Raw genomic sequence first — 15,536 nt, 5'->3', positions numbered from 1 at the left:
CCACAGATGTCTAGGGAGCACTCAAGGCGAACATAACCAGAGTCCTATTGCCTAAGGGACATCCCACAGAGGATGGGTCAGCACCTTGTAGCTGGGTGTAGCTTTGGGAAGATGGAGACTCCCATTAACATCCTAAGTGATGTTTCATATTCAAAACTGAACAGAGACTGAAGAGAGAAACATGGGAATGCCTGGGCTTCATCTGGGGCACCTCAGAAAGACTGTGGACATAGCTCAGTGGTGGAACACTTATCCAGCATGAATGAGACCCAGGGGTTTACTTTCCAGACCTGAAAAAGAGAAGGAAGGAGAGAAGGAGGCTAACAGCCTGAAGATGGTAGAGTGATCATCATAGGCCTTTATCAGGTGTCTAGGTGGGAAAAGAGAGAATATGAAAATTCCACAGAGGGATGCCTTTCCTTGACCTTCTAGACACCTCAGTGCCATCGTTATACCAGGCCTCTACCCAGTGTCCTGGATGTGACTAAATGTGACCTGGAACACTCCTTTCCTCCTTGGAGATCTAGGAGAGAAAGAGGTCTTAATCGCAAAGTTAAACCTAGGAATACTGCCTTCAATTTTCAAACATGGATTAATCATTTACAGGGTCCCATCTTTCTTGCTGGCACAGCATGACAATTTCTGCCTATAATATTGAGAACTACCTTTTCATTTGGATGCTCCCAGAGAGTAACACTCTGTCTACTTAATATATCCTGTCTCTCCTGCCATTCCTGAATATTCAAAGCCTCTAAGCTGTCTTGGATAATGATAACAGGAACCCCTCTGCTTACAGAGGCCTCTCCCCTCCCTCTGTGAGGTCTATACCCCACCCATCCTTTCCAGTATAAGCCCCTACAAGCCCTTGAAGCTTTGCTGGGTTATTCCTATTCCAGTTGACTCCCTGGCCACACCCAGCTCTGAACTCAGTGCACATGGGTTGTGTTGTTTTTTGATGCCTTCTTCCTACAAGGCAGGCCTGCCTGATTGAAAGTGATGTTCCAATTCTTGTGAATATCATTTTCCATCTTCACTTCCTTCCCTGCCCCTCTGGGCACATTCGTTGAGAAGCATTGGTGGGTGTCCTTCACTTGAGTAAGAAACTAAACTGTAACTCTCTGACAACCATGCTTCATTAAATAACATGGAATTTAGGAAAGGCCAAATTCTTCAGTAGGACTATGGAACCTGGAGATGCTACCCCTTCCCCCCCTTCACCCGCAGAGCCAAGGATCCACCTAAAGGCTTGAATGCCTGCCATGAACATAAGACTTCACTGTCTCTAAGGAAAAGGGCAGAGCAATAGCAAAGATCATTGTCCTGCTTGGTTTATGTCAGTTCCAGTTTTGAACCAGCACCTGCTTACGAGTCCACATTACAGACAGCTGGAGAGGGCTCCAGCCATCCCTGAGACAGGGACTGGGGACTTTCCTTTCTAAGGAATAAAAAATAGATTTCTGTATTTATGAAAGGGACTCTGGGGCCACCTTTGGATTAAAAGCTAGGAACTTTGGCTTTATGTTTCTATTAAAAGCTTTCTGAAGAAATGAATGAACAAAAATAATAACATCAGGAGGTCATTTCCATGTTGAAAACTCTTTATCAAGGCTCTGGCAGAGCAGACGACTGGAGGGAGCATGTAGTGTGGTCTGAAGTATATCACTTGGCCTCTCAGCACCCCACTTCCATGTGAAGGTGATGGTGTCAAGCACTTGGTAAAGTGAAAATCTCTACACACGCTCTGTCTTTCCGGAGCCAGGAAAAACTGGTTTCATCACATCTGTCTCCTTGAGCAACTAGAGAAAAACCCACTCAAAGGCTGCAAAGAGGAGTGAGATTTCAAAAACATACCTGCCGAAAGGCTAAAGGATTTGATGGATTCTGCCCCGAAGAAGAGATTTAACAACTGTCTTCAAACAGATGAAGGGCTTTACCCAGGGCCAGGGAGAGCCTGGAGGCCATGTGTTCTCAGTCTGCACCAAATGGTGATGGGAGAAGCCAGACTCCAACAAGAGAAGTTGTTAACCTTAACACACTCAGGACACAAACCAGTGGCACTGGGATGCTCCAGATTGTCTGGCTGGGAACTGCTTCATTTGGGGGAGGGTAAGGAAGAAAGATGAAGAATTAAAACTACATCTGGGTCTCTCCCCTACAGGAAGTAATCTCTTAGACCTGGCATGCATCTACACGTTCTGTTAGTCACCTCCTTCACTGGCTCTGCTCTAGGCCCTGGCCAGTACTCCACACCAGAGTCAGAAACCTGTCCTCCCATTGTTTCTCTGAAGACCCTGCCTGCTGCTCTCAAGGTGAGTCTGATGAACCGCCTCCCTACTCTTGGATCTCCAGACTCTGAATATGTATTGAGCATCTTTGTATACATGAACACTGTCCCAAGGCTGCCTTCTTATAGTGATCCTACCATAGCACTTTTCCCAGGTTTATTCCAGTCTGAATTAGGCTGACACCAAGTGGCAAGACTAGAATCTCCAAAACTGTGTCCATATGAAATTTCGCAGTGCATGGCCCCCACCCCCATCTTCCGGGTAAGGAATCCAAAACTAAGCTATTGAACACAACAGCCAGGATTTCAACCCAGGTCTGGTGGACTCCTAGAGTCATGCTCTTTCCTAGGGAAGACCCAGCTGCTTCAGTATCACATGACCGCAGAAAGGAGGGATGGCTGAGCCCTGCTTCTTGCTTCTCAGCTTCCACTTGCACAATCCCACCCGGACTAGATTAAAGTGTACATTATGTGTGGTGTTTGTAGGGCACAAGTCATTCAACTTTTGCAGAAATGGTTTCTTGAGCCTGACATCCAATGGGGCCTGCTTCTTACAATTTCTATTGTGGTTTAGACTCTGAAGGATCTGAGATGAGCACTGCCCCAAGATGCAGAGTAGCAGCAGAAGACCCTAACCATCTCCCATCCAGAGGTCCTGTCAATAATGAAGCATTACCATGTTAATATAACAAATAAAAAAATCGCACACAAATGACAGCAAAGGCAGAAATCATAATTTACAGACATACCAAGAAACAGTTGTCTACACTTTTGAGAATTAAGTTGCTGTTTATACTTCTGTTACCTGAACTAATTATACTTTGACCTAATTGTCTGATGAGCCAAATAGTGCCATGCTTACTCAAGAGCTAAATTGTTGCTATTCATGATGAAAGCCAAAGTAAGGAATGCTTCAGACTAGGGCTCACACAAAAATTTTGTGTGGTATCAGTGAAACATCTATGATAACACATGGCCCCAAAAGACCACTTCCTTCAGCTCCTTTTATCAATGGCAGATATTACCCATTCCTTGGTCACAGTGCTGACAGATGTCTATTAAAATTACACTGAAGAATAACATCACGTGACCGGAAATGATCTTCAGTGTCATCCGGCCTGACCTCCTCTTACATCTGGGGTCAGGTTCCCTGGTTTAGCCAAAGCACACACTAGTCAAATCCCATTATGGTGACCAGCACAGGATGTGCAAGTGCTGGAATTTTATTAGATGGTCAGAAATCACATTATAGCCTGCTCCGGCGGATGTAAACACCCAAGCTTCCTAACAGCATGTTAGGAAGGAAAGGAGCCTTTGGAACACCCTTAAAGAAGGGGTGCATTCACACTGACACCCCATACTTTCTTCTGCATGGGTTGCAAAATGTGTACCACATATATGGCTTTGTTCTTCCCATTGATGGCACTGGAGCATAGAGACAGGGCTGCTGAAGCGATGCCAGGGGCAGAGTGATAGAGCGGTGAACCTCTAGGGCTTGTTACTCTTCCCTCACCCTTCTGCAGAACACAATTAGCATTTGCACCCAAGAAAGGGAGTGGACAAGAGTAGAATCCACAGTCTACTGCATTGCAATAGGATAGTTTGACAACTGATTCTCTGGACTTCTTCTCATGTGGTCTGGCTGTGGTTTATCCTTCTCTGAGTCTTTCTTTCACCCTCACAACCCTTCCACAACCAAAACCACTGCCAGAGAGAGTCCTCTCAGCCCCGGGCACAGGACTTGGAGAACAGATGACTATGGCCCAAATGAAGCACAGGACTAGGGAGTGTCCTCCCACCACTCACAGAAGGGAATCCCAAGCCCAGACCAGCACAGGGAAAATAGAGTCCTCTTGGCTTCAGAGAAACACATGCTAGTACTTTACAGATCCTGGCATGTGTCAGCGTTTCTAAAGTAAACTCTATTTTCTTTAGATGAAAGAGATTTTAAAAAACATAGACTCAGAATTTAACCCAATGAAAATTGCTTCGGTTATTTGCATGCAATAAAGCATAGAAGCAAGAAAGAAAAAATCAATTGCTTCTGATTTATTTATTCATTCATTGTCCATCTCCTTTCTCTCTAATGTAAAAAAAAATGTTGTTTATAATTTTGCAAGCCGTTAATCTTTTCAAGGAGAAAGAAAATAATTCAAGCCTGCCATTGGTTGCCCAGCATTTTGGCACAGGAAATGCATGTTTAATTAAGGTTAGGGAAAGAACAGGAAAGAGGGAATTGATTTTTGTTTATCAAACATTTTTTTCAACATCTACAATCAGGATGCTATTGTAAACTCTCAAGTCTGATAAGCTGGCCTCACATACTGTGCTAACAAGGTTTCGGGCAACTACAAGCCTTCATTCTTTTGTTTGCATTATTATTTTTTTCTTATTTCTCAGGCTGGCCTCAATCTCTTGGGCTCAAGGCATCTTCTTGCCTCAGCCTCCAGAGTAGGTGAGATCTTGGGTATTTACCACCTGTGCTGGAATAGGTTGCTTTTTTCCTAACCTGGCTGGCTTATTTTCCCTTTATTTTTGTAGGTCTTAAATATTTCATACTACATATTGTTAAACCCTCAATTCTTCAACGGCATATTCTCTTCTTGGGTGTTGAGAGCTGTCAACAGAGATGGGCAGTTGGGCATGCCAAACAGAATTGCAAGAAAGAGCAGAATATGTAAGAAACCAATTTTGAAAGGATGCTTGAAGCTTTTTAACCTATGACAAAACATCAAAATCTATTAAAAGAGGTCCTAGTTCTTGTGTGGTCCCCATATGCACATAATTATGGAAATACTCTTGACACCTGCTGAAACTGACAATGAATAAGCCAGATGAAAGTTATCAGGTGCCACTATTGCATATATCATTTGCCTAGAGCAGGGGTTCTCAACCTTCCTGATGATACAACCCTTTAATACAGTTCCTTATATTATGGTAGCCCTCCCAACCATAAAATCATTTCATTGCTACTTCATGACTGTAATTTTGCTACTCTTATGAATTGTAATATAAATATCTGATATGCAGGATATCTGATATGTGACCCCCAAAGGGGGTTGTGACCCACAGGTTGAGAATCACTGGCCTATAGCCTTTGACCTTACTTACATAAGTTTCCTCCAATCACAACTTTTGCTACTCTTATGAATTGTAATATAAATATCTGATATGTAGGATATCTGATATGTGACCCCCAAAGGGGTTGTGACCCACAGGTTGAGAATCACTGGCCTATAGCCTTTGACCTTACTTACATAAGTTTCCTCCAATCACAACCTTTGCTTAGAGACTGTATGTGTGTGCACGATTGTGACGTTGTGCTTATGATCTGGTGTGAATCTGTGAAATGGCCAAGTTTACCAGCAGGGAGAGCTGAAGGACCCGAAGGTCCCACCTTTCACTTAGGGACACAGACCCCAAACACCATTTCTTTCCCTCATCTCTAAGGGGAAGCCAGCCAATACATTTCAGTCCTATCTAGTCTGGTGTTTAAGTCTACCATAATTGCCTTGCACCTGTCTGGACAAGGTTGCATTTTCTAGCCTTCCCTTCCACCCTGCTTGTCCAGTCTTCACCACACTTACAATTCTGCCCTTAAAAGATATTAAGTGAGCAAAAGGGGGAAAAATCCAAAAGAAGAGGGTGCAAAAAGAAGAAAGAAGAAAAATATAAATATCAGAGAAAACCTCTATGCTGTCTCATCTCACTGACTTCACTTGCCTTTTAAATAACTAGTAAAATGAACCTGTAAATGATCCAAAAGTGTAAGACTCTAAAGTCTGCCACCCTCTTTGTTTCATTTCTGAATACCGTCAGACCAACTGGTTTTACTTCCTTCTCACCATGCACAACACAAACCCCCAGAAGCCTCCTGGGAGCGAGTGCCGTTCCACTGGCACCTGCCCTGCACACAGCATTTGGAAATGCCTGTGGTACTGGCCTCTCAGCAAGTCCAAATCTCCTTCTGCTTCACCAGTAACAGATGGCTGGTTCCTTTCAGTACATGGGTACAGCATCTTCAAAACAACCTTCTCCTGCTAAAGCAGGCCAACTAATTAAATGTCACTGTGCTAATGTCCTGGCCATGACAGGTCAGGGGAGACCCAGAAGATCAAGGCTCAACACAACAGGACAAGGGTGAGAGGTCATGTTCTCCTACCTTCGCCCGAAGACCCCGAGAGATCGATGATTACGTACACTTTTCCTTCTGGCTCCAGGTCAATCTGCAAGTAAGAAAAGGACAGTGGGTCTGTTAGTGCACGTGTGGGCAGCTTGAGGGTCCCACATTTCCACCCTGAACTGTTGTGACCCAGAGCCACAGCTCCATGCATTCATCAGCCCACAATGTGCCAAGAGCTAGGTGAGTTAAGAATGAAGGAGCATCAATGTTGGCCAAACATCTACCATGCTGTACTAGGTCTAAAGCACACCCAAAAGGAGCACCAATCAGTGATTTTAAACTGGGAGGGAGCTTGCTTCACAATGGATACTTGATGAGGCACGACTGTCTAGATACTAACTGTCATGACTTACAGAGAGAATGTCATAACTGGTATAGAAAGGGTAGAGGTGCCAGGGAAGCCATGGGGGTATGAGACAATGACCACAGAGAAGAAGCTCCCAGCCTAGCAGGTCAGCTGTGTGACAAACATCAGAGGCTTTGTGCTATTGCCTTTTAGAGATAAGGAAACTGCTCAAAGGCCCAGGCTAAGTGGCGGTGCTGAGACTTGATGCCAAGATCATTCAAAGGAACTTGCGTCCTTTATTCTATATGACCGCTTCTCTTCTCTGGAAAAACAAGAGCATCACTCTTGGGCATCACTCCTGTTCTCCACGATTCAAATCTCATTGTGATGTTAGAAAAACAGAGCAGTGATGGATGAGTCCAGCTCATAAGACGGAGAAAATAAACACCAAGCACCATTTGGAAGGATCCTGAGAGCCGTGGAGAAGAGCAGTTTGAGAAGAAACAACAAAACCAAAGGCTCAGAAAGTGCACTTTACCCTGATCCCCTATCCTTAGGTCATGTGTTGGCTCCACCAGTGTTTGGTGATCCACAGATTCCAGCTGGGTTATTAGGAGAGCCAGTACTTCTAACTGCTTCTCCTTTCATGCCCAATTTGCTCCCCTGCCCCTACTCGAACTCCTGATACACAGAACCAGGTTGATGAAACTAGATAGTGGGATGGAAATCAGAGGAGTGGGCCTCTTAGAGACATCTTTGCAAGGTAAGAACTCTTCTTGCATTAAGTGTGCTTTCTGTATGAGAGAGTAGTAACTCTGGAAGCCTTGGATCTCCAAGTCCGCATCATGAATCCCTCCCACCTCCACCATCTGTATTCCCAGAGTTCCAATGGGCTCAGCAGTGCCAGGCTTGCTCCCTGACAAGCTGTGCATTTCTAACGGACAGGAACCACCATCCCTTCCTTGTAATTATTTTTCAACTGTACCCAGCAAGGAGTGAGTGCATGCTTAGCAAGTAATTTTTGCTAAGGCAGTGTGGCAGACGTCTCCTGTTCCTTCAAGGTCAAGGGCAATGAATGCCTCCTCTCTGAAGCTTTTCCAGATAGATACTCCCATCAGGCTGCGTTCCTCCCTCCTCTGGGTTCCCACAGCACACCAGACAGGTCCTAATCACAGTTTTTATTAAACTGTAGCACAGAGTCTGTGTAGTTATCTTCTGTGCCACATTCCCAACCTCAGCTCACTTCTCTTGTCCAGAAATCTCCCAATACCCATTTGTACAGGTGGGGAAAGGCTCTAGATTCTAGCATAGTCTGTGTCCTTCACCCCTTCAAGCCTTCATGCTTAGGGAGGAAAACAGGCTTGTGACTTGTACTGAAATAGCACTGCACAAGACTCAGAGAGGGAAGCTAACGAGCCCATACAATGAACATCTAATATGAGTACCTGTGTGAGGCGAAGAAACACAAGTTGGAGAGATGGTCTCTCCAGATCACCCACACCCTCTGCAGAGTTAAGGTTTTTAGAGCCACACAGGAGCCCCATTGCACAGTCAGACTTAGGCCCTCACGGCTGAGGACGTTCACCATCTATCTGCTTCAAGTGTTCTTTTGTATCAAGCCATCTCCCATGGGTGAGGCAACTGGAGGAAGTTCACGCACTCTCATCAGAGAGTGAAGGAGGAGAGTGAGCACACTTGGGCCATGTTCGGGGACACCACAGGATCCAATTGCCTGAGCCTGGACTCCAGATGAGAAACAAATACCCAACTGGGGAATCCCATGTGATGTTTTTCCACGTCATCCCACCTCAAGAGTTCACAATTTGAAATGTGCAAAGTTCCCCCAGGGCTCCCCAAAGCTAGCATGACCCCCAACATAAACAAACCAGGGTCCTGGCATGGAATTACAAACAGGAAACCCAGCTGTTGGCCCTGCTGAACAGCGCTAAACCAGAATTCTGTCCCTGCCAAAGTTCAAAATGATCAGGGGGCCCTTTGCCCCTCGAGCATGGAATTCAAATAATGTATGCCTTTTGGAGATGAGATCATCTCTGCTAACCCCCAAGCAAAGTGAAACACTTTCTCATATCCTCCAAGTCAAAGATTTCCCACGACTGCAGACCGTACTGCACAATGCTATCTGTGCAAGGCAGGAGGAGGAGAGAGAAGGAAAGAGATGGGCAGCGAGGCCTAGCCAAATGCGGGCACTGAGCCTATCTCTGCCAAAGGGGAATGAGGACTCCTAGCAGGGAGGACAGGTCATTGACAGTAAAATGCATTAGGATATGAACATTCAAGATAGCGATCAGAAACCATTTGAGCACCCACTGCTCCCTCGATGCTAGTGAGCTGCATTTCCCAACCGAAAAATAGAAATTAAGCCATTAAACATGCCAAAAGCAACAAAGAGCTTTGCAGGGTGAGCAGATGGCTGCAGAGCTCCGGCTAAGGCCCAGTCAATCAAACAAGGAGGCTTTGAGATTCCAGCCGGGGTGGCAGGACTTCAGTGTTGGTGACTGGAGGGGTGGCCGAGTACAACGGGTGGTAGAGAGGGGTCCAGCTTCACAGCCAAATTCATCTCATCACGGACTCTGCCCAATGTTTCACCGCCCAGATAAGGAAGCAATGTGAGCTCCCAGGCCTGTCCCCATTCCGCCCTCCAGCCATTGCCAGGTCATCTCTGAACTCCTCCTGCAATGCAGGCTCATTCCACGTGTTCCAGATGTAGCCCTAGCCATAAAATCTTTTTAGACGTCTTACCTCTCCTTGATAGGCTTCCTAGCTATGCTCCTTTTCTCTTGGACTGCGATCTTCCTTCAAGCTAAATCACCATTGGCTTCCCTTCTAGCAAGGGCCAGAAGCCAAGGAAACAGTGGGGGAGATGACCACAACCCTTGGCTTCATACCAGGCCTGCATCCCTGTTTTGTCTCTTACCCGCTGAGTGACCTCAGACAATTATTTCCTCTCCATGAGCCTTGGCTTCATCTGTGAAATGGGTTGTCATGGAAATTCCATGAGACAGGAATGCAAAGTGCTTGGCACTCAGAAAATACTCAGTGTGTAGAAAAGAGAACTGCCTGGGGTCTACAAGGTGGCTCATCAGGTAGAGATCCTTATCGCTAAGTCTGGTGACCTGAGTTTCATTCCCAGATGATAGAAGGAAAGAATTAACTTCCACAAGTTTTCCCAGACCTCTCTATATTAGTCTCTCTCTCTCTCTCTCTCTCTCTCTCTCTCTCTCTCTCTCTCTCTCACACACACACACACACACACACACACTCTCTCTCTCACTCACACACACACACACACACACACACACACACACACACACACACACACACCACAGCCTTAAATTCTTTATATTTCAAAATTCTTTCTACTCTAACAATATTCCCACCTCACCCGACTCCCTTGTAAAAAATAGAAGACATTTTGTGTTCCCTGACGTGACTATATATTATTCCAGGATATAGATGACTTTTAGTGGTACTGTGACTATCAAAAAGGTAGCCCTTGTTCTCACCCTGGGGGCAATCCCAGAGCAGGCAAGACAAACTGCCGGGCATCAGAATGTCCATGGTATCATGAGAGATAGGGAAAAAAGATGATCCCAGGTTTCCTGGGCATCTACTTTGCTTCAGATGCCTTCACACGCCTCAACTTCCTGAGGCTCTTGCAAAGTCAATGACAGTCTCGGTTTCCAGATAGGAAAGAGGTACAATGATCCTGCAGCGGTGCCCACCCAACACTACCTAATCATGTAAGGCATTGACTCTGCCTCTGCTCCAAGGTCACACTCATGGCCCCTGCTATCCCTAGCCCAGAGAGGCTTCTCTGATTCCTAACCAGGGTATTGTCTTTCCAAGCCCATCACCAATGTCCTCATTATCCTTTTCATTGGCCATTGGCTTCCCAGACCCAACCTTCCTAAGGTACAGTGATACTTTGAACACCCTCAGCACTGCACTGAGCCCAAGTGAAGGTCTGTGTGAAGATGCCATTTTTCCATTGAAGGGAAATGCCACAGAGACAGAAGCAACTACCCAGAAACCCTTGCGCAGCAGGGCTTCGAAAGCAAAGACTCACACAGACTACTGGGTGGTGCCTGACCATTTCTAATGCCCTTCGTGGGTCAAATTTATTTATTCCTCATAATTTATCTGTAAAGTAACAGTTACTGCATTGGTCTATGAGTAAGAACCAGATATGGTAGCACACACCTGTAATCTCAATTCTCCCAAAGTAGAGACAGGAAGTTATGAGTTCAAGGCAACCCTGGGAAACGTAACAAAACTCTGTCTCAGTAAAGCTCAGCAGTAGAGTATTTGCTTAGATGCACAAGGTCATGGGTTCAACCTCTAGCACTTCAAGTAAGCAAATAATCTTAAAGCTGAGGTTATAAAGAGGAGGAGTAGGCAGTATACCTGAAGTGTGCCAATGAGGGAACATCTGTTTCATGACATCAGAGCCAGCAAGTATCCCTTGTCTCTGGGAATGTAGCCCTAAAACTGAACATTATAGGTAACTCAAAAAGAGTTTGGCCCCTGCCCCAAGCTCCTAACTCTTAGGCCAAGGATCTTTTCGGCACCCTACACCCACCTATCAGGAACTCTGGGCCAAGCAGTTTTGAATCATCAGAACTCTACTGGCAAGTAGGTGGCCAACAACCTCTTTACCTGCAAAGTATATGTCAGGTTTCAGTGACCCACGGGTATCTATGCCTGAGTCTAGGGGGCCAAGGGTCTCTGTGACTCACGGGTATCTATGTCTGTGACTAGTAGACCAAGGGCTTCTATGACCCACAGGTATCTATGTCTGTGTCTAGGGGGCCAAGGGTCTCTGTGACTCACGGGTATCTATGTCTGTGTCTAGTGGACCAAGGGCTTCAGTGACCCATAGGTATCTATGCCTGTGTCTAGGGGGTCAAAGGTCTTTGTGACCCACAGGTATCTATGCCTGTGTCTAGTAGACAAAGGGTTTCAAGAGCCAGGCAGCCTGACATTCAGTCAAACTTCCTCCTAACCACAAGCTAACTTTCACCTGAGACCTCTAGACAAACTTCCCCCAGGCCTAGCCCAGGCCATCTGAGTTTCACTTCCTTTTTTTGACCATCCCCAGGCACCAAGCTTGGAGGGAAGGAGAGATGAGGAGAGAGGCTGGGAGCCTGGTTCCACCTACGGGACTCTCATAATTAAATGTTTATTTCTTTTCCTTCCTTCCTTGGTGTAGGAGGTAGAAGAACCATCCAGAAAGGAAACTGAGCCTACTGGTCTGTAATCTCAGCTACTTAGGAGACTGAGGCATGAGGCCCATAAAGTCAGTGCCTTCCTAGGCCACAACTGATTTGTGGTCCACACTGGCAACTTTGTAAGGCCATGACTCCAAATCAAAAGAAAAAAAAAAAAAAAAAAAAAAAAAAAGGGAAGATGGCTCTGTCACTAAGATGCCTGCTACATAAGCATGAAGACGTGAGTTCATGTCCTCAGCACCCATGAAGAGCCAGGTGTGGGGGCACACATCTGTAATCCAAGTGCTAGGGGCTGCAGAGACAGGAGGATATCTGGAGCTCATTGACTAGTCAGCCAACAGGGAGTCCCTCCAAGTTGAGGGAGGGACCCATCTCAAAAAGTTAAGGTGAAAAATGATGGAGGAAGGGGGACACAGGGCATCAACCTCCTACCGGTGTGTGTGTGTGTGTGTGTGCGCGCGCGCGCGCGCATGTGCGCGCACGTGCACACGCTCACTTACATGAATACAACATATACACACTAAAGTAAAAAAGAAGCTATAACTCAGTGGTAAAATGCTTGGTTAACATTCATGAAGGCCTAGATTTAATCCCCAATGCCAGAGAAAAAGAGAGAGAAAGTAAAAGGAAGACTCTGTTCCCAAGTCTGTACCCTTCAGTTTGGGCCTCTCTCCCACACTTAAGCACACCATAGTCTCTGGGCTTCTTGGCATGGAAATGACCAGGCAGAGCAGGGTCATTCTGGCAGCCAGCATCTGATAGAAAGTACAAAGCATCAAGGCATAGCAGGAGAGAGAAGGGGAAGGAGGATGCGAATGTGACCCTTATAACATTGTATACAAATAACATGATATTGAAAAAAATTCAAACACAAAATTAATATCCCCAAAGCACTGCAATGGGTGATGTTGAAGCTACTCCAAAGTGCTGATTTCGAGTCTAGCAGCTAATCCTGTGGATCTTCATCTGGGGAGGAATGTGCTACCCATTCTATTAACAGCACACATCCACTGGTCAAGAGGCTGTGGGATACATGTAATGAAATGTTTTTCATGGGTCCATTCAGATAATGGGCTACCATAGCAACTGCTTCCATAAAATAATGGGGAAGGGGGTTGCTGTTGTTGTTGTTTTCCTCAAATGACTCTCACTGCAGTGTAAAGACATTACACAGGGGACAGCAGATGGTTTGGTGGACAACGGTGTTTGTTATGAAAGCAAGAGAACCTGGGTTCAAATCCCCAGCACCGATATGAAAAACACCGAGCATAGCCACACATGTCTATAACTTCAGCATGGGAGGACAGAGGCAGGTAATTCCCCGGAGTCACAGGCCAGCTAGTCTAACCAAAACCACGAGCTTCAGGGTCAGAGAGAGACCCTGTTTCAAAATTAAAATGAAGGATGATAAAAGGAGACACCTGACATCCTCCTCTAGCTTTGTGTACACCTGTGTGCACCCACCCCACCCTGACCCCACACACAGATATTGTATAGGCTTTTGTATACATTCCTGCAGGGTGGGGTCTATTTAATCAGTATTTGTGCGGAGCTTGGGATTGAACTCGGGGCCTCATGCATGCTGGGCAAGTGCTCTTCAAGGAGCTACAGCCCCAATACTAAGAGATGTTTGTACACGCTGCCTTAACAAACACATGTCCTATTGAGTTACTTCAACATACACACAAATGCTGGATCTGCACAGGTGGATGGTGGAGATGACTTGCTTTTGAAGACATCAATCTGTACACAAATGTCCACAGCAGTCCCATGCCCTAGGAACCCCACCCAAACTAGAAGCAACTCCATGCCCCACAGCAGGTATGAGGATAAGCAACCCGTGCTACATCCACACAAGGGCATTTTGCTTAGCAATAGGAACGAATAAATTAGCGATATTCATAGGAATGCTGTGCCAAAGACTCCAAACACCATATGGTTCCATTTATATAAGGTCCTGAAACAGGCAACACTAATTTACAGTGACAAGAACCACAAGGGTGACTACATCCTGAAGGCAGAGGTGACCAATGACTGCCAAGAGACATAGAAGGGCCTTCAGGGATGTGGAACTTTTAGCCCTGTGTTAAATGTGCTGGTGATGGGGTGAGTGCATGCATTTGAGGAAAGGCGTCACGCTATGCACTCAAAATGGCTGTCCTTAGCGGTACCAGAGTTGATTCTCAATGAAGTTGCTCTTTATAAAGGAGAAGGGGGGGGAGTCTTCCCTTCACATAAGGATTCCTCTACAAGCTTCCTTTAAATAATAAATCATCTTTCCACCCTCAGAGCATTTAAATTTTCATGTTTCGTTTTTAAAAATAAAAGAGACTCATTCAGACTCTTTCACGAGCACATCTGTCACACGACATAATGTACACCTACCCGCGTGGGTGCATGTGTTCACACGCCACCCACACAGGCAAACACATTCACAGGCACACAGCTGAGCCACCCTCTCCTGTCGTCTGTGATCAAAATACAATAATAGAAAGAAAAACACATCCAACATGTAGGTGCAAGAGTCTGTCGAATTATTTAAACCCCTTTCTCTGTGTGGATCTCCATTTCCTCACAGAGAAAGTAAGACAACTTTGCCAAATGCTCTGTGGTGAATTTTGGTGATCTGAATGACCTAAATATATGCAAAAAGGCTAGATAGATGATTGATAGATAGATAGGTAGATAGATAGATAGATAGATAATAGGTAGATGATAGATAGACAGATGATAGGAAGATGATAGACAGATAGATAAACACTATTTGATACATCACTCTACAAGTAAAAAAAACAAGGTAAGAAAAAGATCTAAATGTGCTGGGTGATATCTGGGATTCAGAAGTGGGAACAGCAAGATACGATGTGTTTTTATGCTAAGCTGTCATACAAAAGAAAGGTGTTCATGTGTGGGTGTACACACACACTCCAGATATAGAGCCTGTCTAGGAGGAACTCTTGTTTTCAATGTTTCTCTTAAGTTTTTAAATTTATTTTGAATCACTCCCATATCTATGAGTGTTTAAGGACAGGTGCACATGTTTAAAACACATACAGAGGTGAAAGGACAATTGGGATGTTGGTCCTCTCTTTCTACCCTGTTCGAGGCAGGATGTCTTAGGGCGTGCTGCTGCATACACCAGGTTAAATGGCCCACAGATGTCCTTGGATTCTCCGGTTCTGCCTCCGATCACTCAGTAGGAGCAATGGACTTAAGAACATACTACCTTGCCTGGTTTGATGTGGATTCTGGGGATCCCATCTCAGGGTCTCACACTGAGGAGGCAAGGGCTTTCCCACCGAGCCATCTTCCCACCCACTAGCAGAACGTTTGGTCAACAGCAAGTGGTAACCGCCTCATGAGACCACGAGACAGACTCCACAGGATACAGAGACCAGAATCAGTTCTTCTTCTCCATTCCTAGCCAAAGAAGGAACAGCTCTGGGCATTCTCCGGTAAGCCAAGACCACATGACAATATGTAAATTAATATAAATTGGCTAGTAATTAAGACAGAGCTAGCCAATAAGAAGCC

General features: G+C 45.5%; 1 protein-coding gene across 1 annotated transcript in view; it reads right to left on the bottom strand.

Annotated features, from left to right (window-relative positions):
• The window catches only part of Prkce (protein kinase C epsilon), a 515,489-nt gene that overhangs the window by 310,079 nt on the left and 189,874 nt on the right, over nt 1–15,536 (bottom strand). Inside the window, exon 2 of the mRNA XM_027417971.1 lies at nt 6,447–6,510. Within this exon, the coding sequence (XP_027273772.1) occupies nt 6,447–6,510 (64 nt within the window). The remainder of the gene's footprint in view (nt 1–6,446; nt 6,511–15,536) is intronic.

This window comes from Cricetulus griseus, chromosome 5 (genome assembly GCF_003668045.3).
Source record: "Cricetulus griseus strain 17A/GY chromosome 5, alternate assembly CriGri-PICRH-1.0, whole genome shotgun sequence".
NCBI classification, from domain to species: domain Eukaryota; kingdom Metazoa; phylum Chordata; class Mammalia; order Rodentia; family Cricetidae; genus Cricetulus; species Cricetulus griseus.
The sequence above is the reverse complement of the archived record's forward strand: the minus strand, read 5'-3'. Positions and strand labels throughout refer to the sequence as shown.